Genomic DNA, 23,035 nt, shown 5'->3' on the forward strand with positions numbered 1-23,035 from the left:
TTTCCTTTAGGGTTAAGCTTTATTACATCAGAATCAGACTAACAGAAATAACAGTTAGTTTAATCCACGACTTTTGATTGGTCAATGCTATGGTCGCCACCACTGCATAATACCGTCACCGGGGTAACAGAGTGAGGATGATGAGGAGTGACAGAGAGAGGCTCTGGACTTTCCGATTGGTCGATACTGGTGGCACATACACATTTGTTCAAATCACACACAAACACCCCCTGAGGGAGGGTCATACTGAGAGAGAGGAATGGACAAGGTTAACAAAAAGTATTCAATATCCACTCATGTTAGATGGTAGTTAATAGACACTCTAAAGTAGCATGAAGGACAAGTTCTAACGAGTTTAAAAAGAAACAGAGAAATGTCCTGCAGAAGGTCTCCATTTTTCAATTGCCTTCCTTATGTATTTTCTTTGATTCCATGTTGCTCTTCCCGTTCTCGTCACCCACCCTAAAAACAAACAAAGGTCAAAATGAAAGAGTCAGTCATCCTTCACACAACAAAGGAAAATACAACCAACATCCTGATAGACAGATGAGACATTGTTCCAGAGGTGGATAATACATCTGTCATGCACACACCTCTGTCAACAATGAGAGATGGGGATAATAACTAGGACATCATAAAGCTGGTTAACAACATCATACTGACACTACAGTCAACTCTAATACAGTCCCAGACAGCAAGACTCAAAAGATAGTGACACTGTATTTGACTGAAATACTATCCTTTTTCATGATAGAAGTCTTTTTTATTGATGGTGTTTTTGAGTCTTTTTTGAGTCTGCTATAAGCTGTTTCCTAATGCTATCAAGAGAATACCAATCAGTGGAATGCTAACAGAAAAAGACAGAACAAAAGATACCCAGCTCTGCTCATCTCATCTTTGGGGCCTCGGGTTTGGGTTCTTCTGGTTTGGGGGCAGCCTCTTGTTTAGGGGCTTCTTTAGGAGAATCAGGTTTGGGAGCATCTGGTTTGGGGGCAGCCTCTTTTTTAGGGGCTTCTTTAGGAGAATCAGGTTTGGGTTCTTCTGGTTTGGGAGCATCTGGTTTGGATTCTTCTGGTTTGGGGGCATCTGGTTTTGGAGTGGCCTCTTGTTTAGGCGGTTCATCCCCACACAGTTTCCTTTGGGAGTCAGAGACAGATAGAGCTAATGTGTGCAAGTGTCCATATACCTGTGGTGTACAGTTAGTTATACATACAGATGGACATGTATAGAGGTTTTCCATGTTCAGGGCTCCAGTCCCAGTCTCTTACCTTCCCTCTACAGAGTCCTTCTTCACAAAGACACACACTTTGCTGCGCTGCTCCACCTGCTGTTTGAGAGACATCATCTCTGCTACCCAGACAGCCTTTTGCTTCTCAAACTCAGCTACAGGACCAGACAGAGAGGGGGTTAGAGGCTACAGGACAGAGACAGAACATGGAGCTTAGAGGCTACAGGACAGAGACAGAACATGGAGCTTAGAGGCTACAGGACAGAGACAGAACACAGAGCTAGAGGCTACAGGACAGAGACAGAACACGGAGCTTAGAGGCTACAGGACAGAGACAGAACACGGAGCTTAGAGGCTACAGGACAGAGACAGAACACGGAGCTTAGAGGCTACAGGACAGAGACAGAACACGGAGCTTAGAGGCTACAGGACAGAGACAGAACACAGAGCTTAGAGGCTACAGGACAGAGACAGAACACGGAGCTAGAGGCTACAGGACAGAGACAGAACACGGAGCTAGAGGCTACAGGACAGAGACAGAACACGGATCTAGAGGCTACAGGACAGAGACAGAACACGGATCTAGAGGCTACAGGACAGAGACAGAACACGGATCTAGAGGCTACAGGACAGAGACAGAACACGGAGCTTAGAGGCTACAGGACAGAGACAGAACACGGAGCTTAGAGGCTACAGGACAGAGACAGAACACGGAGCTAGAGGCTACAGGACAGAGACAGAACACGGAGCTAGAGGCTACAGGACAGAGACAGAACACGGAGCTAGAGGCTACAAGACAGAGACAGAACACGGAGCTAGAGGCTACAGGACAGAGACAGAACACGGAGCTAGAGGCTACAGGACAGAGACAGAACACGGAGCTAGAGGCTACAGGACAGAAACAGAACACGGAGCTAGAGGCTACAGGACAGAGACAGAACACGGAGCTTAGAGGCTACAGGACAGAGACAGAACACGGAGCTTAGAGGCTACAGGACAGAGACAGAACACGGAGCTAGAGGCTACAGGACAGAGACAGAACACGGAGCTAGAGGCTACAAGACAGAGACAGAACACGGAGCTAGAGGCTACAGGACAGAGACAGAACACGGAGCTAGAGGCTACAGGACAGAGACAGAACACGGAGCTTAGAGGCTACAGGACAGAGACAGAACACGGAGCTAGAGGCTACAGGACAGAGACAGAACACGGAGCTAGAGGCTACAGGACAGAGACAGAACACGGAGCTAGAGGCTACAGGACAGAGACAGAACACGGAGCTAGAGGCTACAGGACAGAGACAGAACACGGAGCTAGAGGCTACAGGACAGAGACAGAACACGGAGCTAGAGGCTACAGGACAGAGACAGAACACGGAGCTAGAGGCTACAGGACAGAGACAGAACACGGAGCTAGAGGCTACAGGACAGAGACAGAACACGGAGCTAGAGGCTACAGGACAGAGACAGGGGGATACTAGAAGACAGATTAGTGAATAAAACATATTCAATAAGACCAGTCGCATATACAGAATACTACTAACACTACTCTTAATCCCAGCGACCTGCAATGAGCTTATTCCACCACAAGATGTCTCTTTCATCCACCAAAATATTTAGAAGAGAAAACAAAGCTTACACCTAGAACTGGTCATGGACCAGTTTTAAACCTGTTTTTAAGTTATAGTTGACTGTGAAAGGGGATACCTAGCCAGTTACACAACTGAATGCATTCAACAGAAATGTGTCTTCTGCATTTAACCCAACCCCTCTGAATCCGAGGTGCGGGGAGCTGTCTTAATCGAAGTCCACTTCATTGAGGAGCAGTGAACGATCATACATGTTATCATTGTCGTATCAGTAATAAGGCGAAGATCCTTTCAGAACAGTGTTGATGTAACCATAGAGTTTCAGGTGTTTAAACACTCACTTTTGGAGTTACTGTTCTCTGCCTCAACGGCCCCCACCTCATCAGCGACATGTTTCTGTAACAGGAGAGAGAGAGAACACACACACACACACACACACACACACACACACACACACACACACACACACACACACACACACACACACACACACACACACACACACACACACACACACACACACACACACAGGAAATCAATTGTGTACACTCTAAACCCCAGACATACCCCTCCTTCCTTACCTTTTCTCCCTGGCATGCCTCCAGTTCACTCTTCTTCTTGGCCTCTGCAGCCTGCAGTGGGGTGAGTTCTGACCCCAGAGTGTCCACCTGAGCCTTGGTCTTGTCCAGCAGGTTGTGGGCTCTGATCACCTCGTGTTGGTACTCTCCCAGTACGTCTCTGGTCACACGCAGTTTAATCGTCTCGAACGATACATGTTTCTGCTCCTTCATCTCTTCTTTCCGCCGCACGTTTATCAGTCCCAGCAGAGCTACGCTAGTCAGCAGAGACACCCCCACCAACACACCCGGTGTCTTCATCGTGCCGTGGAGTTTGACCAAGGAACAGTCGTTTTCGCTGGTCCCTGTCGACTGCTCGGCAGAAGTGTTGACAACGTCCTCGCAGACTTACAGCGGAAGTACCAATGGAGTGTGAAAGGACAGGTGGCCACCAACTACTTGAGCGGCGTCCGTGCTTCAGTTTTCAGGTGAAACGGAAGTCAGGTTGAAAATACTATATCCACTATATCCCTGAAAAACAGAAACATCTGCTTCTGTCGACTCCGCGGAGAACGCACTTCTTCCTCTTCTTTCTTTTGGAGAGCGCTTCACCAAAACCATCCCCGTGCCCGCCCACCTGTCACGGTCTATGCTATCTGGGATCCTTGGGACGGACCTACTTCCCTTTGAAGTTGACATTTAAAATGGTTAATAATGCTTAAGGTTAGGTAAGGATTATGGTTAAGGTTAGAGTAAGGGTAGGGTTTAAGGTTAGGATTTAGGGTATGGACGTCCCAAGGCTCCCAGATAGCACTAGCATACCTTGCACTGCTACGCGGAAGTAAGTGGATGAATGCAAAATGGTCATCAGCACTCCGGAATTCAAGGGAATATAAACGTAAAAAGGTAACGTGATAATACTGTATAACATGCGGAACTCGAATTAGGAATGATATCATAATTTATTATAACACGCCCTAGCCTATAGGCTACGGCTACCTTTGATTTAGTTCTAGTATAAACATTTAGTCATGACAAACCTATTAACCGATAAAGCTCTGCCAGTTTGAGGTAAGGCCACACTAGCTATGTTTCCAGTAACTTGTCAAGTAACTAGGAATTTACAGTAAAACAACAAGCAGAGCAAAATCGTTGGTAAAGTCAATAAAAAAATCTTATCTGGTGCATTACGTTACAACCAATAATTTATATACAGTAGATGACATGGGGCGCTGTGTTGAAGCCACTTGCGCCTCCATCTTGGAACTCCCCCACCGTTGTAAAAAATATTTAAGGAAATATATAAATGTACCAAGCTAAGGACCCTGGGACTAAACACCTCCCTCTGCAACTGGATCCTGGACTTCCTTACAGGGTGCATGCTTATTGATGAATTGGAGAAAAAAAAGTAATCTATATTAGAATAAGGCTGTAACGTAACAAAATTTGGAAAAAGTCAAGGGGTCTGGATACTTTCCGAATGCACTGTATATTTTCAGTTTGTGAGTGTGTGATATGGGGGTTGGAGACATGTTTATTTTGACATAATAAAGAACAACTTTTATAAACAATGGGAACACTGACATGTTGCACTGAGCCTGGCTATTGGAAAACCACATCAGTGTCTGACTTTTGGCTGTCACAGATGCACCTCCCCCAACTTCACTATTCGACTTTTGTCTACAGTCGGTTGCTTTCCCCTTCCCACTCAAATTATCCCAATGTCTTACTGGCCTCTTGGAGACAGGCCCTTTATATCGTAATCAGACAGCACCAAAGTAAACACCGGCCTCTTGGAGACAGGCCCTTTATATCCTAATCAGACAGCACCAGAGTAAACACCAGCCTCTTGGAGACAGGCCCTTTATATCCTAATCAGACAGCACCAGAGTAAACACCAGCCTCTTGGAGACAGGCCCTTTATATCCTAATCAGACAGCACCAGAGTAAACACCGGCCTCTTGGAGACAGGCCCTCTATATCCTAATCAGACAGCACCAGAGTAAACACCGGCCTCTTGGAGACAGGCCCTTTATATCCTAATCAGACAGCACCAGAGTAAACACCAGCCTCTTGGAGACAGGCCCTTTATATCCTAATCAGACAGCACCAGAGTAAACACCGGCCTCTTGGAGACAGGCCCTCTATATCCTAATCAGACAGCACCAGAGTAAACACCGGCCTCTTGGAGACAGGCCCTCTATATCCTAATCAGACAGCACCAGAGTAAACACCGGCCTCTTGGAGACAGGCCCTTTATATCCTTATCAGACAGCACCAGAGTAAACACCAGCCTCTTTGAGACAGGCCCTTTAAATCCTTATCAGACAGCACCAGAGTAAACACCGGCCTCTTGGAGACAGGCCCTTTATATCCCTATCAGACAGCACCAGAGTAAACACCAGGCTCTTGGAGACAGGCCCTCTATATCCTAATCAGACAGCACCAGAGTAAACACCGGCCTCTTGGAGACAGCACCAGAGTAAACACCAGCCTCTTGGAGACAGGCCCTTTATATCCTAATCAGACAGCACCAGAGTAAACACCAGCCTCCTGGAGACAGGCCCTTTATATCCTTATCAGACAGCACCAGAGTAAACACCAGCCTCTTGGAGACAGGCCCTTTATATCCTAATCAGACAGCACCAGAGTAAACACCAGCCTCTTGGAGACAGGCCCTTTATATCCTAATCAGACAGCACCAGAGTAAACACCAGCCTCTTGGAGACAGGCCCTTTATATCCTAATCAGACAGCACCAGAGTAAACACCAGCCTCTTGGAGACAGGCCCTCTATATCCTAATCAGACAGCACCAGAGTAAACACCGGCCTCTTGGAGACAGGCCCTTTATATCCTTATCAGACAGCACCAGAGTAAACACCAGCCTCTTGGAGACAGGCCTTTTATATCCTAATCAGACAGCACCAGAGTAAACACCAGCCTCTTGGAGACAGGCCCTTTATATCCTAATCAGACAGCACCAGAGTAAACACCGGCCTCTTGGAGACAGGCCCTTTATATCCCTATCAGACAGCACCAGAGTAAACACCAGCCTCTTGGAGACAGGCCCTTTATATCCTAATCAGACAGCACCAGAGTAAACACCAGCCTCTTGGAGACAGGCCCTTTATATCGTAATCAGACAGCACCAGAGTAAACACCGGCCTCTTGGAGACAGGCCCTCTATATCCTAATCAGACAGCACCAGAGTAAACACCAGCCTCTTGGAGACAGGCCCTTTATATCCCTATCAGACAGCACCAGAGTAAACACCAGCCTTTTGGAGACAGGCCCTTTATATCCTAATCAGACAGCACCAGAGTAAACACCAGCCTTTTGGAGACAGGCCCTTTATATCCTAATCAGACAGCACCAGAGTAAACACCAGCCTCTTGGCGACAGGCCCTTTATATCCTAATCAGACAGCACCAAAGTAAACACCAGCCTCTTGGAGACAGGCCCTTTATATCCTATTCAGACAGCACCAGAGTAAACACCAGCCTCTTGGAGACAGGCCCTTTATATCCTAATCAGACAGCACCAGAGTAAACACCAGCCTCTTGGAGACAGGCCCTTTATATCCTAATCAGACATCACCAGAGTAAACACCGGCCTCTTGGAGACAGGCCCTTTATATCCTAATCAGACAGCACCAGAGTAAACACCAGTCTCTTGGAGACAGGCCTTTTATATCCTAATCAGACAGCACCAGAGTAAACACCAGCCTCTTGGAGACAGGCCCTTTATATCGTAATCAGACAGCACCAAAGTAAACACCGGCCTCTTGGAGACAGGCCCTTTATATCCTAATCAGACAGCACCAGAGTAAACACCAGCCTCTTGGAGACAGGCCCTTTATATCCTAATCAGACAGCACCAGAGTAAACACCAGCCTCTTGGAGACAGGCCCTTTATATCCTAATCAGACAGCACCAGAGTAAACACCGGCCTCTTGGAGACAGGCCCTCTATATCCTAATCAGAATAGCACCAGAGTAAACACCGGCCTTCTTGGAGACAGGCCCTTTATATCCTAATCAGACAGCACCAGAGTAAACACCAGCCTCTTGGAGACAGGCCCTTTATATCCTAATCAGACAGCACCAGAGTAAACACCGGCCTCTTGGAGACAGGCCCTCTATATCCTAATCAGACAGCACCAGAGTAAACACCGGCCTCTTGGAGACAGGCCCTTTATATCCTAATCAGACAGCACCAGAGTAAACACCAGTCTCTTGGAGACAGGCCTTTTATATCCTAATCAGACAGCACCAGAGTAAACACCAGCCTCTTGGAGACAGGCCCTTTATATCCTAATCAGACAGCACCAGAGTAAACACCAGCCTCTTGGAGACAGGCCCTTTATATCCTAATCAGACAGCACCAGAGTAAACACCAGCCTCTTAGGGATATAAAGGGCCTGTCTCCAAGAGGCTGGTGTTTACTCTGGTGCTGTCTGATAGGGATATAAAGGGCCTGTCTCCATCAGACAGCACCAGAGTAAACACCAGCCTGTGAGGCTGGTAGGAAGTCAAAACAAAAGGCTGCTACTTTGCCAGCTCTACAGAATCATACAGTGTTAACACAATGTCATCAATACAATATGAATAATCAGTGTGTCCTCGGTCCTTGTACATCCAGTCTGGCGTTAATCACTATCAACAGATATGAGAATAATCCATAACATTCAGTATCAAGTCTAGTGACCATCAACCCACACCTTGAGTGTCACATACACTGGAAATCATGTGTTTTACAGAAGGAACATAATATATACTAATATGCTAAACATTGTGTTAATGACTCTAAACTGAATATGAACTTTAATGATCTTAAATCTCCCCATTGCACACACTGCACCCTAAATGATGACTTACTACATGGAACAATTTCATAATCTCTGGTTGTCTGTGTACCCTCTAAGAGGAAGAGGGAGGAGAAATTAAATGCAAATGAAAGAGATAGATAAACAGTAGAGAGAGAGCATATCTGTTAACCATGACCTCTGAAACAGAAGGTGAGAGAGCAAGAGAGGAAGGGAGGGAGAGAGAGAAGTGGGGAGGAGTGTGGTAGTTAAACAAGGAAGTAGATTTCGCTTTGTCTACCAAACATTCCGCCTAGCAGGACGAACCGGTTACAGGTGGACAGACTGCCATCAGCAACCAGAGGGAGGGAATGTGAACACACACACTCTCCAACACACACAGGCTGACTACAGGGATGGTTGAGGAGTGACCGATCAAGACAGCAGCCAAGAAAGACAAACTGGACCTGACTTGAGCCTCATCTCTTCCTCCCTCTCTCTTTCTCTACCTCCTTCCTTCTCTCTGTCCTGTCCCAGCAGTATGCGGGCTGTGTCTGCGCTAGTGTTCCTGGCCGTGGGTGTGATGGTGGTGTTGATGTACCAGGCGGTCCGCCAGGAGCTGACTCTGCGGGGTCTTAAAGCCCGCGCTCTGGAGAGCTCCTCTCAGGTCAAGCAGAAGGAGAACGACATCGTCCAGGTCAAGATGAAGATCCAGAAGCTGAATGGTGAGCTGGAGCCCATCAACACCAAGAGAGACGAGCTGACTAAGAAGAAGGAGCAGTCTGCTAAAGCCACAGGCGAGGCGGACAAGAGTCTAAAGACCTGTCATACAGAGAAGGTAGGCCCACACACACACGCACACACACACACACACATTATGCAAACAGACACCTGCTACATAGAGAACTGTTTATAGTCGTGTTATGATCTATAATAATCCATTAACAGAATGCCTGTACCAAGTCTCACCAGAGACACAGAACCAGAGAATTAGGAATTAGAACACTGAAACAAAGGCAGCACTAAAACAATCTTCCTATCCATTGTGAAACCATTGGCAACAGACTGGCTTGTGATGTTTATAGGTCAAATTCACTTACAGTGGGAGTGTTGGATATGATGATGGTCAGTTGACTTATTTTCTGTAGATTCATTAGTCCTCCTAACCCTCATGTAAGGGCCCTGTATTCACCGATCACCATCAAATCAAATCAAATGGAATTTGTCACGTGCGCCAAATACAACCTTACCGTGAAATGCTTACTTACAAGCCCTAACCAACAATGCAGTTCAAGAAATAGAGTTAAGAAAATATTTACTAAATAAACTCAAGTAAAAATGTTTTATCAAAAGTAACACAAGAAAATTACATAACAATAACGAGGCTATATACAGGTTGTACCGGTACCAAGTCAATGGGCGGGTGTACAGGTTAGTCAAGGTAATACGTACATTTTTACATGTAGAGGTGTATATCAGGTGAGGTGTGTTAATGTTTTGTGTTTCATACTAGAGGGCAACTTGATCTGATTAGCACATCAGCACATCATTCACCACTGTGGCAGATTACACACACTAGAAGGTAAACTGACATGGGATGTATTACAGTGCCTTCAGAAATAATTCACACTCCTTCACTTTTTGTTGTTTTACAACCTAAAGTTAAAATGGATTCAATTGAGATTTTGTGTCACTGATCTACACACAATACCTCAAAATGTCAAAGTGGTATTATGTGTTCTGAAATGTTAAAAAATATATAAAAAATTAAAAGCTGAAATGTCTTGAGTCAATAAGTATTCAGCACCTTTGTTATGGCAAGCCCAAATAAATTGAGGAGTAAAAATGTTAAGATGGCCATATCATGGATTATTTAGCTATTTGTTTGGAATTGTTTATATCTTTAGGTATATAAAGAAAAATATAGCACATAGAAAGGCATTGAATAACACATTCATAAATGGTAAAACAGACAGTCAAAAAATAAATAATAAGGAATAAGGTTTTGATGTGTCTGTCCTATATCTAGGAGATATAAGAAAGCTCAGGAAATAAACCATTTTTTGGTACAAAACTACTTCCATACTTCCATTCATTTTTTGACCCGTTACAGGGTTACGTTCAGATGAGCCCCATGACACTTGTTCCGACACTACAGAAGTTTTCGTGAGGAGACGATGTATGATGTATGCTGATCTGACAAACAGCATTGTAGCTCTGCCACTTTCCACTGCAAATGCGCAAGGTGGATGTAGTGAATTGAGACACAGCCCATACAGTATCTCTATCTTAAACAGACAGATTTTGATGGGGATTTTTTATATTATGATAATTAGATTGAATTAACTCTAAAGGATTAACAGGTCCCATAATAAGTTGCATGGACTCACTCTGTGTGCCACAAGTGTTTAACATGATTACCCCACATAATGATTACCCCATCTAAGTACCCTACACATACAATTATTTGTAAGGTCCCTCAGTCCAGCAGTGAATTTCAAGCACAGATTCAACCACAAAGACCAAGGAGGTTTTCCAGTGCCTCGCAAAGAAGGACACCTTTTGGTATCACACCTTTGAGCGTGGTGAAGTTATTAATTACATTTTATATCAATATCAATACACCCAGTCACTACAAAGATACAGGCGTCCTCAGTGGCGGTTGAGGAAGGAAACCGCTCAGGGATTGTATCACAACAAAATGTGGAAAAAGTCAAGGGGTGTGAATACTTTCTGAAGGTACTGTATGTTTTGTGTTGAGTGGCATGTGAGAGGAATTCTGCCAGGTATTCTCTTAGCAGTGATCAGTCAGGAATTACATTTTGTTCTCAGTTATTAGTCAAAAAAATTATTAGTCACACTTTAAATAAAGTGCATATTATGAAGGAATCATTGTATGCCTTATGTAGCCCTTAATAAGGCCTAGCTAGATAAGGCCCACAATGCTTCAAATACCGGTCCTCATCTTCCTCATCTCCCCTCTTTTTTTCTCCTCAGGCCGATGTGGAGAAAAAGAAGACTGACGCGTCGGCGGCCCTTCAGAAAGTTAAAGGTACGATGGCTATTTTACTGCAGTGATGGGAGACCGTCAGCTCAGTCATGAATTGCTTCCTTTTAGGTGGTTGTAGAATTGAACGTCTCTTTTCTGGATTTTGATCATTAGTGGGTATCAGCCTAATTCTGCTCTGCATGCATTATTTGGTGTTTTACATTTTACACGGGGGATATTTTTGCAGAATTCTGCATGCAGAGTCTCAATTTGGTGTTTGTCCCATTTTGTGAATTCTTGGTTGTTGACCGGACCCCAGACCTCACAACCTTTCTCTCTCTCAATACATTTTTTCCTGCCCTCCCCATTTCCCTCAATGTCTTTCTCTCCTCCTTCCTCTCCTCTCTCTCAATACCCTTTCCTCCTTATCTACCCATTTCCTTCTGTCTTTTTTCCTACCCTCCCGCTTTCCACCCCTCTCTCATTATCCCTCGCTCCCCCTCTAGATGAACAAGAAGCACAGAAGAAGAAAGCTCAGGAGGAGATCCAGGTGTTGAAACAGCAGATTCTGGACCGGGACAAGGCACTGTGTGCGTTTGTGGACCAGACCAATGAGGAAGGACGGTAAGAGCAGATACACACCCAGGCATTCAAGCACACTCACACACACCCAGTAACACAGTCTTGTGGTCACCATTATGAAAGACTTCTATGGTCACGGTGTACTGTGTCATGTAGTTCTGTGGTTACTGGGTGCTCACCTGCTATTGATAACTAATGATTGTTGTTGTTTTCTTTGTTGTTTTGCAGGAAGCTGTGTGGAATCACAGAGGCCCCAAAATGAAGACTTGGACTACACGATCAGCCTCCATCCCTCCCTCACTCACTCCCTCCCTCATACTTGCCGTGATGCACACACACCCATACACATCATCGTTGTGCAGCTCATAACATTCACCACCTACAACCACCTTCACTTCACTGTACCTCTCAATACTCAGGAAAATAAAAAACAAGAAGGGTTTGGAAAACCCAGTCTGAATGGCATGTCTTCATTACATACAGTACACTGTTAGTTTATGTATACAGGTAAGGAAGGGAGACATTACATTATTTAATTAGTGAGTTTCATCCTATGGTACAGTACATTAATGTAGGAATGACTGAAAGAGGTTAGGGCTAATTCCCTGAGAGATGGAGCAAGGTGTCTCTGAGGTGACTTCTGAATGTTGCAAAGGTTCTAGAGAAGAGTTCTAGAGAAGTGTGCAGGTGCATGCCCATCTGGTTCAATTGTCTATTAAATATTTATTATGCATAAATGTATGATTGATCTTTATAGTGCATAGATCTATGAAGGACCTTTATAGTGCATAGATCTATGATTGACCTTTACAGTGCATAGATCTATGATTGACCTTTATAGTGCATAGATCTATGATTGACCTTTATAGTGCATAGATGTATGATTGACCTTTATAGTGCATAGATGTATGAATTACCTTTATTGTGTATAGATTTATGATTGACCTTTATTGCATTTGGGTGTGGTGTGCATTAATCAGAGTATAACATTGCCCTGTGTGCGTGCGTGTGGGTATTGGGAAAATTTAAGATGAATAAAGTGAATATTCAGTTAACAGTAATTAACACAATGATTAGCATATTTATATGTTTTCCGTTTCTATAATACACATGATTTCCAATGTTCTATTTGTGACACACTTTTGTATGGGTTGATGGTCACTAGACCTGAGCTACTGAAGGTACAAGGACCGAGAACACACTGATTATTATTGTATTGATGACATTATGAACACTGTGTGATTCTGTAGCAGCCGGCAAAGTCACTGTCTTTGTATTGACTCCAAGCCTCTCTGGTTGATGTTTTAGAGAACATTTGGTACTGTCTGATTAGAATATGAAGGTTCTGTCTCCAAGAGCCCCGTTGGACATTTTCTATGCTTCTGTTCTGGAGGTGTCTCCCTGAATGATTGTATTAAACTGAATTGATCTGATTGATATTATCAACGACTGCTCTCCTTGTTGTTTATCTGGAAATTCCAGGTACTTTCTCAGGCTGTGTTAGAATCTCCAACCCTGCATGACCAAGTGTCCCAGATATGGCTAGAGAGATTGGACCTGTCATTGTGAGCTACAATACAGTATCTTAAATGTAGTGAGCTCATATGTTACATAATTACTCCTCAAAGACTGAAGCAAATGACCAGTAGAGAGTTCTACTTAATGGACAAATGCCAGACTGTGTATCGGTAGATGTTTTTGGTCTTGCTTGCTGTTGACAAGGAGACCTGTTTGTTAACCAAATATGTGTTAAGTTTATGTACAGTGCTACCTCCCTGACTGTCACACAAAATCTTGTTTTGTTAAGGTGACATGAGTCATGAGGCCCAGTAATTAGTTTATTGCTTAAAAGTGTACTTTTACAGAAGCAGTTTATCCACTCTGATCAGACCTTTTTTTATTTATGCAAATACAACGACGTAGAACTGTAATCCTACAGATAAAATACACAATATGTGTTTTATCTTTAGGATTACAGTTTTACGTCGTTGTATTTACATGAATAAAAAAAGGTCTGATTGTAAACAAGGTGCTTGTAGATGGCTGTGAGTAAATGTTTTCATATTAATACTTCAAAGTATTCTATAGTTGTTCACACATCCTAGCTGCTAGATGGCTTTCAGCATAAACTTTAGATGGTCGTTGGTGTTGTTATGGGTCTAGTGGAGACTAGAGTCTAGACTCTCTGTTTGTAGATGGTCTTGCCCAGTCTGTTGAGCTCTATGACGTACTGCTGTCTCTCATGCTCCAGGAGGGCCTGCAGTGCTGCTCTACGGACCTGCACACACACAGAAAGCAGACATCATGGCGAGCATGTACTGTAGATACAGGGGAAGCCGTAGTGGAAGTTCTGGTACAAATATGGACAATGCAAGCAATTCATAAGTTTGATAAGTTGGTGTGTCCTATTTGGAAAACCTGACAATATGTAGCCTACATTTACCCCTACCTGGTCTTACAAATGTGTAATTGCTCTGACAGTGTATGTGTGTGAAGGACACTGCAACACAAATTAACAAGAATAAGACCATTAATTTTCCTCAGTCAGAGGAATAGGTTAGAGATATGATGCTACGAACCTTACTTCATGAAAGGGCTGATTATAGGTTATTTAATAACGTCCCCTAAGAGAACAAGGTCTCTAAAACGGTATGGAGACCGGGATTAGCTTCATGGCAACAACACTAGCTGGATCCTATCCACATTAATTTATACTTCAGGTTTCCTGATTCTGCCTTCAAAATAAAAGTCTGCGGTAAAAACGCTGTCTGCCACAAAACACAAAATTGCAGCTTTGTGCATAATGTTAAAATTAGGAGAATATAATAACTACATGGGGTAAAAATCTAAACTATAGAGAATTAGTACTTAATATAAATCAAATCAAACATGCCCCGAATACAACAGGTGTAGTAGACCTTACAGTGAAATGCTTACTTACAAGACCAAACCAACAATGCAGTTAAAAAAAGTATAATAATTAATAACAAAAAAAAACGAATATAATATATATATATATAAAAAAGTTAAATAAATAATGATTTAATACATTTAAAATACAAAAATTAAATAACATATAAAAGTAACAAATAATGAAAAAGCAGCAGTAAAATAACAATAGCGAGGCTATATACAGGGGCTACCGGTACAGAGTCAATGTACAGTAAGATAAAGAATATTATAAGGTGGAGCATATTGAGAAAATGGTTGGCGCTTAATAATAGCCTACTGGTAAAGAAATATACATTAAACATAAAAAAAGATCTATATATATTTAGATTGTATGATTTTTGTTTATTTACTGGTGCTATTGTTTAAGGATGCAATTTGAAATGTAATGTTTAAGGAAAAAAGTACTGTATTTTTGTTGTATTGCACAGACAAATTGCACACAGGAAAAGCGATTGATTGTGTGTCCACAAAACCAGGGCCCAGTCTACTCACTAGAGTTCCTAGAATACAAATCAGATGAGTTAGAACAAAAAACTAGGTCATAGGAAGTGTTGCTGTACTTTTACTGTGGTCAAACATCTTAAAATGGGGTGCCTGGACACTATACGATTATTTGTGCAGAAGTAAAAATGGGGTGGGGAGTACTCAGGGTCTGTAGAATGTAATGGTGTTATTTAGTGTTGCTGGCCTTTTACTACACCCATTCCATTGGCCACGATGCAAATCACTGTATAAGGAATACATGTTGGCTTATAGAGCAAGAACTATTCTAGGTGTCGCAGTAGAAGCATTGTAGGGAATACTCAGTATGGTCTGTAGAATGTATATATGGTGTCATTTCATTGGGCTCTGAATAATACGGAGTGTTCCTTCCTGTACAGTGCTATATTTGTACCTTATAGTGTCTAGGCACCCCAATTTAAGCTGTTTGACAACAGTGAAAATTAAATTAAATGTTATCTGTCACATACACGTGTTTAGCAGATGTATTGTGGGTGTAGCGAAATGCTTGTGTTTCTAGCTCTAACAGTGCAGTAATATCTAACAGTAATATCTAACAATTTCACAACAATACACACAATCTAAAGTAAAGGAAAGGAATTAAGAATATATAAATATTTGGGCAAGCAATGTCAGAGCGGCATAGACTAAGATGCAGTAGAATAAAGTATATACATATAAGATGAGTAATGCAAAATATGTAAACATTATTAAAGTGACTAGTGTTCCATTATTAAAGTGGCCTCTAATGTGCAACTGATGGCTATTTAACAGTTTGATGGCCTTGAGGTAGAAGCTGTTTTTCAGTCTCTCAGTCCCAGCTTTGATGCACCTGTACTGACCACACCTTCTGGATGATAGCGGGGTGAACAGGCAGTGGCTCGGGTGGTTGTTGTCCTTGATGATCTTTTTCCCCTTCCTGTGACATCGGGTGCTGTAGGTGTCCTGGAGGGCAGGTAGTTTGCCCCCGGTGATGCGTTGGGCAGACAGCACCACCCTGGAGAGCCCTGCGGTTGCGGGCGGTGCAGTTGCCGTACCATGCAGTGATATAGCCCGAGAGGATGCTCTCAATTGTGCATCTGTAAAAGTTTGTGAGGGTTTTAGGTACCAAGCCAAATTTCTTCAGTCTCCTGAGGTTGAAGAGGTGCTGTTGCGCCTTCTTCACCACACTGTCTGTGTAGGTGGACCATTTCAGTTTGTCAGTGATGTGTACGCGAGGAACTTGAAGCTTTCCACCTTCTTCACTGCGGTCACATCGATGTGGATAGGGGGGTGCTGTTTCCTGAAGTCCACGATCAGCTCCTTTGTTTTGTTGACGTTGGGTGAGATGTTATTTTCCTGGCACCACACTCCCAGAGCCCTCACCTCCTCCCTGTAGGCTGTCTCTTCATTGTTGGTAATCAGGCCTACCACTGTTGTGTCGTCTGCAAACTTGATGATTGAGTTGGAGGCGTGCATGGCCACGCAGTCATGGGTGAACAGGGAGTACAGGACGGGGCACGCATCCTTGTGGGGCCCCAGTGTTGAGTATCAGCGAAGTGGAGGTGTTTTTTCCTACAGTACCTTCACCACCTGGGGGCAGCCCGTCAGGAAGTCCAGGACCCAGTTGCACAGGGCGGGGTTCAGACCCAGGTACTATTGTGTTGAATCCTAAGCTATCTTGATCTGTGTTATTCAGAGCCCTATGAAATTACACCATAAATACATTCGACAGACTCTTCTGAGTATTCCCTACAACACTTCTACTGCGGCATCTAGAATAGTATTTGCTCTACAAGCCAATATGTATTCCATACACAGTGATTTGCATTGGGGGCATTTAGGCTATTGACACTTTTTTTGCTATTATGTGCAGACATCTATTCTGAACATTCTGAAATTCCGTGACCCGGAAGTACTTTTTTAGTGTTGTTGAGGAGACAGGGCCCTGTTTCAGCACCCCTCCACTCCCTCACCATCGTCAGAGCAGCCTTTCCCAGCTCAGTCTCTCTCTGCTGGATCAGCTCTCTCAGCTTCAGGGTCTTCATGGAACCAGCCTGTGTGGAGCCCTCAAACTCAGCCTTTTGCATCACACCACAGATACTGAGAGACAGAAAGAGAAGGGGGGGTCCTTTCACTACATTGAGAAGTGAAAGGACTGTAACTTCAAGGTATTTCAGGGATAACGTATCAAACGTTGCAGTTACAATTAGCCCAACAGTACAGAACGGTATAGTTTACACACCTGTCCAGCTCTGCAATGCGGTTAGTCATCTCGCCATCTTTCTTTAAAAGAGTGAAAATGCAGACTATAACATATTTCCAGCCACTTAGCTATAGGTATCTGACCACTTTTTTGTCTGTGTGTTGCTAGTATTGACACGCTTACCTTGATTCTGTCTCTCGCCCTCTGCACACGTTTGTTTTTGGAACGTCGTTCCTCACAACCAAACATCCTGCTGGCAGTTTATTTGAAGTAAATAGTCACAAAGTATCTTGCTTTAACAAAAACTGCACAATAAACGAATAAATGGTCAAAAAAATGTCAGCGTCTCAATAGATGAATTAGAGTCTGTCTACGTTGGCATGGTAACTAACCTATGTAGCCGGAAATATCATTCCTTCGCTGCCAATTACAGTGAACGATACAGATCACATGACCAGGATGACGCGTGTTGCCCGTCGTCGTTCCTTGTGCAGGAAGTGGTAACATGACCAGGATGACGCGTGTTGCCCGTCGTCGTTCCTTGTGCAGGAAGTGGTAACATGGGGCGATGAGATACACATGAAAGTCATTCTACCGGCAAAACCAGAGGCGAGACAAAATTGACAAAAGCTCCGTATTTATCCTCCTGTTGTTAGTTTGTTACAGTAGAAAGTTATAGTTCTATGTTAGGTTTGATACTGAATCTGTATTGCTATCATACAACAGCCACTAGTCAGTAAAGCTGAAGGGCTGGCTATTAGTAACCGTAACGTTATAGTAACTTGTAGTTACATCAGAATAGGGCTTGGCAATCTTACCCCGACATTGTCATCATGATACGAACAGGAGTGCAGCAGATGGCCAGGGGACTGTGCCAAATAATGGGACGTGAAATCTCAAAGGGAAATTTCAACACCAACATCAGACAACAAATGACTCCAAGAGGGACTTTCCAGCTTCCCTGGTCCTCTATCAACAGTGTCCGAACCATGGCGGTAGGTCCAGAAACACACACACAGTCACACATATTTAGCTAGCTACAAACAGCCATAACATTAGTGTAGCCTACTGTCAAGGGCAATGTGAGTGAGAACATGTGAGTCATGATTCATCTTACCTAAACATTTGTCATCTTTCCCTTTTCCCTAACGTTACTGCCGATAGAAACAGTATTTTTTTCCCACAATGTGCATTGTGAACTGTGCTGTAATGTATTTCGTTCTGGATGTTTCTGCCATGTCATGCTGTTCTGTTGTCATACAGTGGGACCCCATGTACTCGGTCAGATAATACTGTAATAAAGTATGTGTAACGGATGTGAAATGGCTAGCTAGTTAGCGGGTACGCGAAGTAGCGTTTCAATCAGTTACGTCACTTGCTCTGAAACCTAGATGTAGTGTTGCCCCTTGCACTGCAAGAGCCGCGGCTTTTGTGGAGCGATGGGTAACGATGCTTCGTGGTTGACTGTTGTTGATGTGTGCAGAGGGTTGGTGGTTCGCGCCCGTGTCGGGGCGAGGGGACGGTTTAAAGTTATACTGTTACATATGGATGAGGGTGTAATAGTAGTGATTGTCCACTAGGTGCTGCCCTGGCCTTTCTCTTTCCAGCCACGGGACTTCAGCCTGCCCAACTTGTCCTGGGGCTCCGACATGAGGCGTCTGTATGAGCACTATAACAGCCAGTGTGAGGTAGAGACAGATGACGGAGAGAAGAAGTGGGGGGTCTGGAGAAGACTGCCCAGCTATAACCGCTCCCTCAAGTACGCCACAGGTACAGGAAGGGTTTCTTTCACATGGATGGAGTGTGTGTGTACGAAAAGGCATGCACTCACTACTTACTGTAAGTCGCTCTGGACAAGATAAATTACTAAAATGTGGCGTAAAAAAAGTGTTTGTATAACCCTGTCTCTCTCATATCCTGGGCATAGTGTCAGAGTAAGATGTTGTGTGTATGTGTGTAACTCTGTGTGTGTCTTCTTCCAAGGTGGGGTGTATTTGAGTAAGATCATTCAGTCGAAGGCTCGTCTGTTCACGCGGAACATCAGGGAGCAGGGAGCAGCGTTCGAGTACGTTGTGTTTGTCAACAAGCAGGAGCAGAAGTGTGTGTGTGTGTTCCAGGCTGGCCACCTACTGGAGGGACCCCCGGGGTGAGCTGTTTGTGTGTGTGTGTGTGCTGATGGCATGTGTATACTGTGACAATGTTTGTCCTTGTGTGTATCTCTGTAAAAATGACACAATCAACTGCTAGCATTCAAACATCATATTTAGTCAGAAGTGTAATGTTTATAAATGATGTGTGCGATTCCAGGCACGTCCATGGGGGGGCAATAGCTACCATGATTGACACTGTAACAGGGACCCACGCCACCTACCTCTCTGGGCCTGTCATGACTGCCAACCTCAACATCAACTACCGCAGGTACACACACTTTCTCCCTCACTCCCTTCCTCATTCTCTCCATCACTCACTCACGGCTTATTAAGCTCTAAAAACATGTTTTCATGTTATTGTGGTCATTATTGTAGGGCTCTAAGGGAGGTTCTAGATTTTTCCTGACCACATTTCCTGGTTATGACACATACTGTATCCCGCCTCTCCTCCCCAAAGCCCCATCCCATTGGGTAGTACAGTGCTGCTCACCTGCTCATTGGATAAGAAGGAGGGACGGAAAACATTTGTTTCCTGTCAAGTGACCAATACGGACAGCTCCAAACTACACACAGAGGCCACAGGTACTGTCACCCACCCTCACGTGTTGGTTGTTTTTAGATGTGTGTCATTGGACTTTCAGTCTGAAGTGTTCTCTCAGTCTTAGAATGTTTCTCTCTTTTCCCTCATCCTTCTCTCACTCTCATTCTCCCTCACTCTCTCTCCTTCTCCTTCTCTCAGGGCTGTTTCTGTCAATCACAATGGGAGACCTATTAGGAGGATGATGGATAGGCCAACTCATCGACCAACCAGACGCTACAAACACACAACATCAGAAACAGCACTGACTTCCTAGGGGCTGTGTTTGTCTACACTCAAATGTTTGTGTGTTTGTGTGTGTGTGTGTGTGTGTGTGTGTGTGTGTGTGTGTGTGGTTCTGACTGTCAGATCCAGTAATCTTCTTAACTCTAGCAGTTTGCCTGAGACACCTGATGCCTTGCGCTCCACTGACATAGCATACAGATACTGTATATCATAGACACAACCGGTTGTGGATATTTTACCTCTCTTTCTCCACTGTTACACACTCCTGGACAACCAGCTCCAGTCAGAGTGAAGGACATAACCTCTGGTATATTATATTTAGGTCGAGGCTGTGGATACAACTTTTCTGAACCCTTCTTCCCGACAGCTAAAGGTCCCGACACTTCTGCATGTGCAGGATTCTCTACTTTACGCACCTCCCTTCACATTTCTCAGTCAATTGTGAAGGATAATCTTCATGTTTTACCGGTGAAACATCCATGCAGCATCTGCATACCTGTGTTGGGTTCAATCATAGCACATATTTTGCCTAGTGGCACGTGCTGTTGAGTTTTGGCCACATGAGAGAAAAATGTGCCCATTTGCACAATCATCCTAAAATCTCATAAGAAATGAGGTGGTGTTTTGTCTTACAGTAATTTTATACTACACTATTATATTGGGTTCAGTTATGTAGAATACCATCATTGTGTGATCTGGCAGACATTGATTCAGCTTTGATCTAACTTTATTAAACGGGCACCATTCACCAGAGTAGCTTGTTCTCTACGAGTAGAACAGAGACTGTGTGTAAAGAAGCTTCGGGACCTTTAGCCGTTGGAATGAGGGGTCTAGAAAAGTTGGATCCACACCCACTCCGATATATTTAATAGATAGTTTATTTTTTGTATTTTATTTGTATAATTATTAATAATTTATTGGGCCTTTTACAGTTTGAGATTTTAATCATTGCTGATATGTTATTTTGTGACCAGTATGACCTCTTGAATAAAGCCTTACCTCTTGGGTACTGTAGACTGTTTTTCTATGGTATCTGGCTCAATGTGGGATACCTTTTCCATTCTCACTGCTCCATGTGTTATAAACAACCTTCAGACAGACTGATGTCATACAGACCCTTTTCTCTTCATCTGTCGTCCTCTCTCTACGAATCTACATCTCCCTCTCACCTCTTCTTCCTTCTTTCCACTCTTCTTTCCTTCCTCTCTCTCTCTGTCACTGTCTGTCTCCCTCTCGCTCTTTATTTGTCAGTCTATCTTGTCTCTGACCCCTCCCTCTTTGTGAATGATCCCCTTCCAGTAAGAAATTAATGACAGTCAGCATTACTGTAAAAACTGACACATTGTCCACATCACAGAGTTCAGAGGATTCTGTCAGCATAAACCCAGCAGACCACATAGCCTTAACCAGCACTCTCACTACTGAGACTGGCTCTGAGGACAAAACATAGTCACTATGGTCCCAATCTGGCCCTTTCAAAATGCTATTTTATTAGACTCTTAGGGTATCGTAGGCACCCATAACACATTGTAGGAATGGTAACGAACTCATAATACTAGGCATGGTAACGAACTGATACTAGCAGGCATGGTAATGAACTGATACTAGTATGCATGGTAACTAACTGATAATAGTAGGCATGGTAACAAACTGATACTAGTAGGCATGGTAACAAACTGATACTAGTAGGCATGGTAACTAACTGATACTAGTAGGCATGGTAACTAACTGATACTAGTAGGCATGGTAACTAACTGGTACTAGTAGGCATGGTAACTAACTGATAGTAGCAGGCATGGTAACAAACTGATACTAGTAGACATGGTAACTAACTGATAGTAGTAGGCATGGTAACTAACTGATAGTAGCAGGCATGGTAACTAACTGATAGTAGCAGGCATGGTAACCAACTGATACTGGTAGGCATGGTAACTAACTGATAATACTAGGCATGGTAATGAACTGATACTAGTAGGCATGGTAACTAACTGATAATACTAGGCATGGTAACTAACTGATAATAGTAGGCATGGTAACTAACTGATAGTAGCAGGCATGGTAACTAACTGATACTAGTAGGCATGGTATCTAACTGATACTAGTAGGCATGGTAACTAACTGATACTAGTAGGCATGGTAACTAACTGATAATACTAGGCATGGTAATGAACTGATACTAGTAGGCATGGTAACTAACTGATAGTAGCAGGCATGGTAATGAACTGATACTAGTAGGCATGGTAACAAACTGATACTAGTAGACATGGTAACTAACTGATACTAGTAAGCATGGTAACTGAAACTAGTAGACATGGTAACTAACTGATACTAGTAGACCTGGTAACTGATAATACTAGGCATGATAACTAACTGAAAATAATATGTCTGGTAACTAACTGATACTAGTGGCCCATTTCTCTGGAGTTTCTGATATAATTAGTGTTTCACAGGAACCCTACAGTGTCCCTCCTCATGAAATACATGCACACAGTTTACTGGTGTGGTTTTGGAGTACTTTGCTGTGTGTGTGTGTGTGTGTGTGTGTGTGTGTGTGTGTGTGTGTGTGTGTGTGTGGTTAGGTGTGAACTCCCCCATCCCCCTTCCCTTAGGCCCCTCGAGTTTCTGTCCTCATATTGGAGAGAGATGGCTGCAGAGCAGCTGTGTGTGTGTGTGTGT

General features: G+C 43.6%; 4 protein-coding genes across 7 annotated transcripts; 2 read left to right on the forward strand and 2 right to left on the reverse strand.

Moving 5' to 3' along the window:
- LOC129857065 (uncharacterized) lies at window positions 1-3,694 on the reverse strand. The gene is made up of 5 exons (XM_055924978.1): window positions 3,398-3,694; window positions 3,158-3,212; window positions 1,269-1,383; window positions 877-1,136; window positions 1-462 (listed from the first exon to the last, which is right to left on the reverse strand). The coding sequence occupies exons 1-4, from the start codon at window positions 3,692-3,694 to the stop codon at window positions 887-889; spliced, it is 717 nt and encodes a 238-aa protein (XP_055780953.1). The 3' UTR covers window positions 1-462; window positions 877-886.
- A 492-nt stretch (window positions 3,695-4,186) lies between these two features.
- On the forward strand, window positions 4,187-13,190 carry LOC129857066 (restin homolog). Of its 2 annotated transcripts, none has more exons than XM_055924980.1 (5): window positions 4,187-4,279; window positions 8,718-9,015; window positions 11,175-11,229; window positions 11,673-11,790; window positions 11,977-13,190. In XM_055924980.1, the coding sequence occupies exons 1-5, from the start codon at window positions 4,227-4,229 to the stop codon at window positions 12,008-12,010; spliced, it is 558 nt and encodes a 185-aa protein (XP_055780955.1). In that variant the 5' UTR covers window positions 4,187-4,226; the 3' UTR covers window positions 12,011-13,190. The 2 variants fall into 2 exon arrangements, with proteins under 2 accessions (XP_055780955.1, XP_055780954.1); XM_055924979.1 differs by having other exon boundaries at window positions 4,189-4,279; window positions 8,715-9,015.
- Window positions 13,191-13,572: 382 nt separating this feature from the next.
- On the reverse strand, window positions 13,573-17,792 carry LOC129857067 (cilia- and flagella-associated protein 141-like). 2 transcript variants are annotated; one of them, XM_055924982.1, is made up of 4 exons: window positions 17,570-17,792; window positions 17,426-17,462; window positions 17,157-17,283; window positions 13,573-14,026 (listed from the first exon to the last, which is right to left on the reverse strand). In XM_055924982.1, exons 2-4 carry the CDS (start codon window positions 17,452-17,454, stop codon window positions 13,925-13,927), a joined length of 258 nt encoding a protein of 85 aa, XP_055780957.1. In that variant the 5' UTR covers window positions 17,455-17,462; window positions 17,570-17,792; the 3' UTR covers window positions 13,573-13,924. The 2 variants fall into 2 exon arrangements, with proteins under 2 accessions (XP_055780957.1, XP_055780956.1); XM_055924981.1 differs by having other exon boundaries at window positions 17,426-17,466; window positions 17,570-17,791.
- A 96-nt stretch (window positions 17,793-17,888) lies between these two features.
- them4 (thioesterase superfamily member 4) lies at window positions 17,889-21,380 on the forward strand. 2 transcript variants are annotated; one of them, XM_055924975.1, is made up of 6 exons: window positions 17,889-18,381; window positions 18,967-19,225; window positions 19,370-19,532; window positions 19,694-19,804; window positions 19,994-20,118; window positions 20,276-21,380. In XM_055924975.1, exons 1-6 carry the CDS (start codon window positions 18,220-18,222, stop codon window positions 20,317-20,319), a joined length of 864 nt encoding a protein of 287 aa, XP_055780950.1. In that variant the 5' UTR covers window positions 17,889-18,219; the 3' UTR covers window positions 20,320-21,380. The 2 variants fall into 2 exon arrangements, with proteins under 2 accessions (XP_055780950.1, XP_055780951.1); XM_055924976.1 differs by having other exon boundaries at window positions 17,894-18,381; window positions 18,967-19,156.
- Window positions 21,381-23,035: the final 1,655 nt, after the last annotated feature.

The sequence above is a fragment of the Salvelinus fontinalis genome, chromosome 6 (genome assembly GCF_029448725.1).
Source record: "Salvelinus fontinalis isolate EN_2023a chromosome 6, ASM2944872v1, whole genome shotgun sequence".
NCBI classification, from domain to species: domain Eukaryota; kingdom Metazoa; phylum Chordata; class Actinopteri; order Salmoniformes; family Salmonidae; genus Salvelinus; species Salvelinus fontinalis.

Excerpts from the sequence above, each read along its gene's own strand:
- LOC129857066 (XM_055924979.1), top strand. The coding sequence starts at position 4,227 with ATGCAAAATGGTCATCAGCACTCCGGAATTCAAGGGAATATAAACGTA. Across the intron at positions 9,016-11,174 it reads AGACCTGTCATACAGAGAAG|GCCGATGTGGAGAAAAAGAA; the intron begins GTAGGCCCACAC and ends TTTTCTCCTCAG. Across the intron at positions 11,230-11,672 it reads GGCCCTTCAGAAAGTTAAAG|ATGAACAAGAAGCACAGAAG; the intron begins GTACGATGGCTA and ends CTCCCCCTCTAG.
- LOC129857067 (XM_055924981.1), bottom strand. The coding sequence starts at position 17,635 with ATGTTTGGTTGTGAGGAACGACGTTCCAAAAACAAACGTGTGCAGAGG. Across the intron at positions 17,467-17,569 it reads GGGCGAGAGACAGAATCAAG|AAAGATGGCGAGATGACTAA; the intron begins GTAAGCGTGTCA and ends ACTCTTTTAAAG. Across the intron at positions 17,284-17,425 it reads CGCATTGCAGAGCTGGACAG|TATCTGTGGTGTGATGCAAA; the intron begins GTGTGTAAACTA and ends TCTGTCTCTCAG.
- LOC129857065 (XM_055924978.1), bottom strand. The coding sequence starts at position 3,694 with ATGAAGACACCGGGTGTGTTGGTGGGGGTGTCTCTGCTGACTAGCGTA. Across the intron at positions 3,213-3,397 it reads AGGCATGCCAGGGAGAAAAG|AAACATGTCGCTGATGAGGT; the intron begins GTAAGGAAGGAG and ends CTCCTGTTACAG. Across the intron at positions 1,384-3,157 it reads AGAGAACAGTAACTCCAAAA|CTGAGTTTGAGAAGCAAAAG; the intron begins GTGAGTGTTTAA and ends CTGGTCCTGTAG.
- them4 (XM_055924975.1), top strand. The coding sequence starts at position 18,220 with ATGATACGAACAGGAGTGCAGCAGATGGCCAGGGGACTGTGCCAAATA. Across the intron at positions 19,533-19,693 it reads CTACTGGAGGGACCCCCGGG|GCACGTCCATGGGGGGGCAA; the intron begins GTGAGCTGTTTG and ends GTGCGATTCCAG. Across the intron at positions 20,119-20,275 it reads ACTACACACAGAGGCCACAG|GGCTGTTTCTGTCAATCACA; the intron begins GTACTGTCACCC and ends TCCTTCTCTCAG.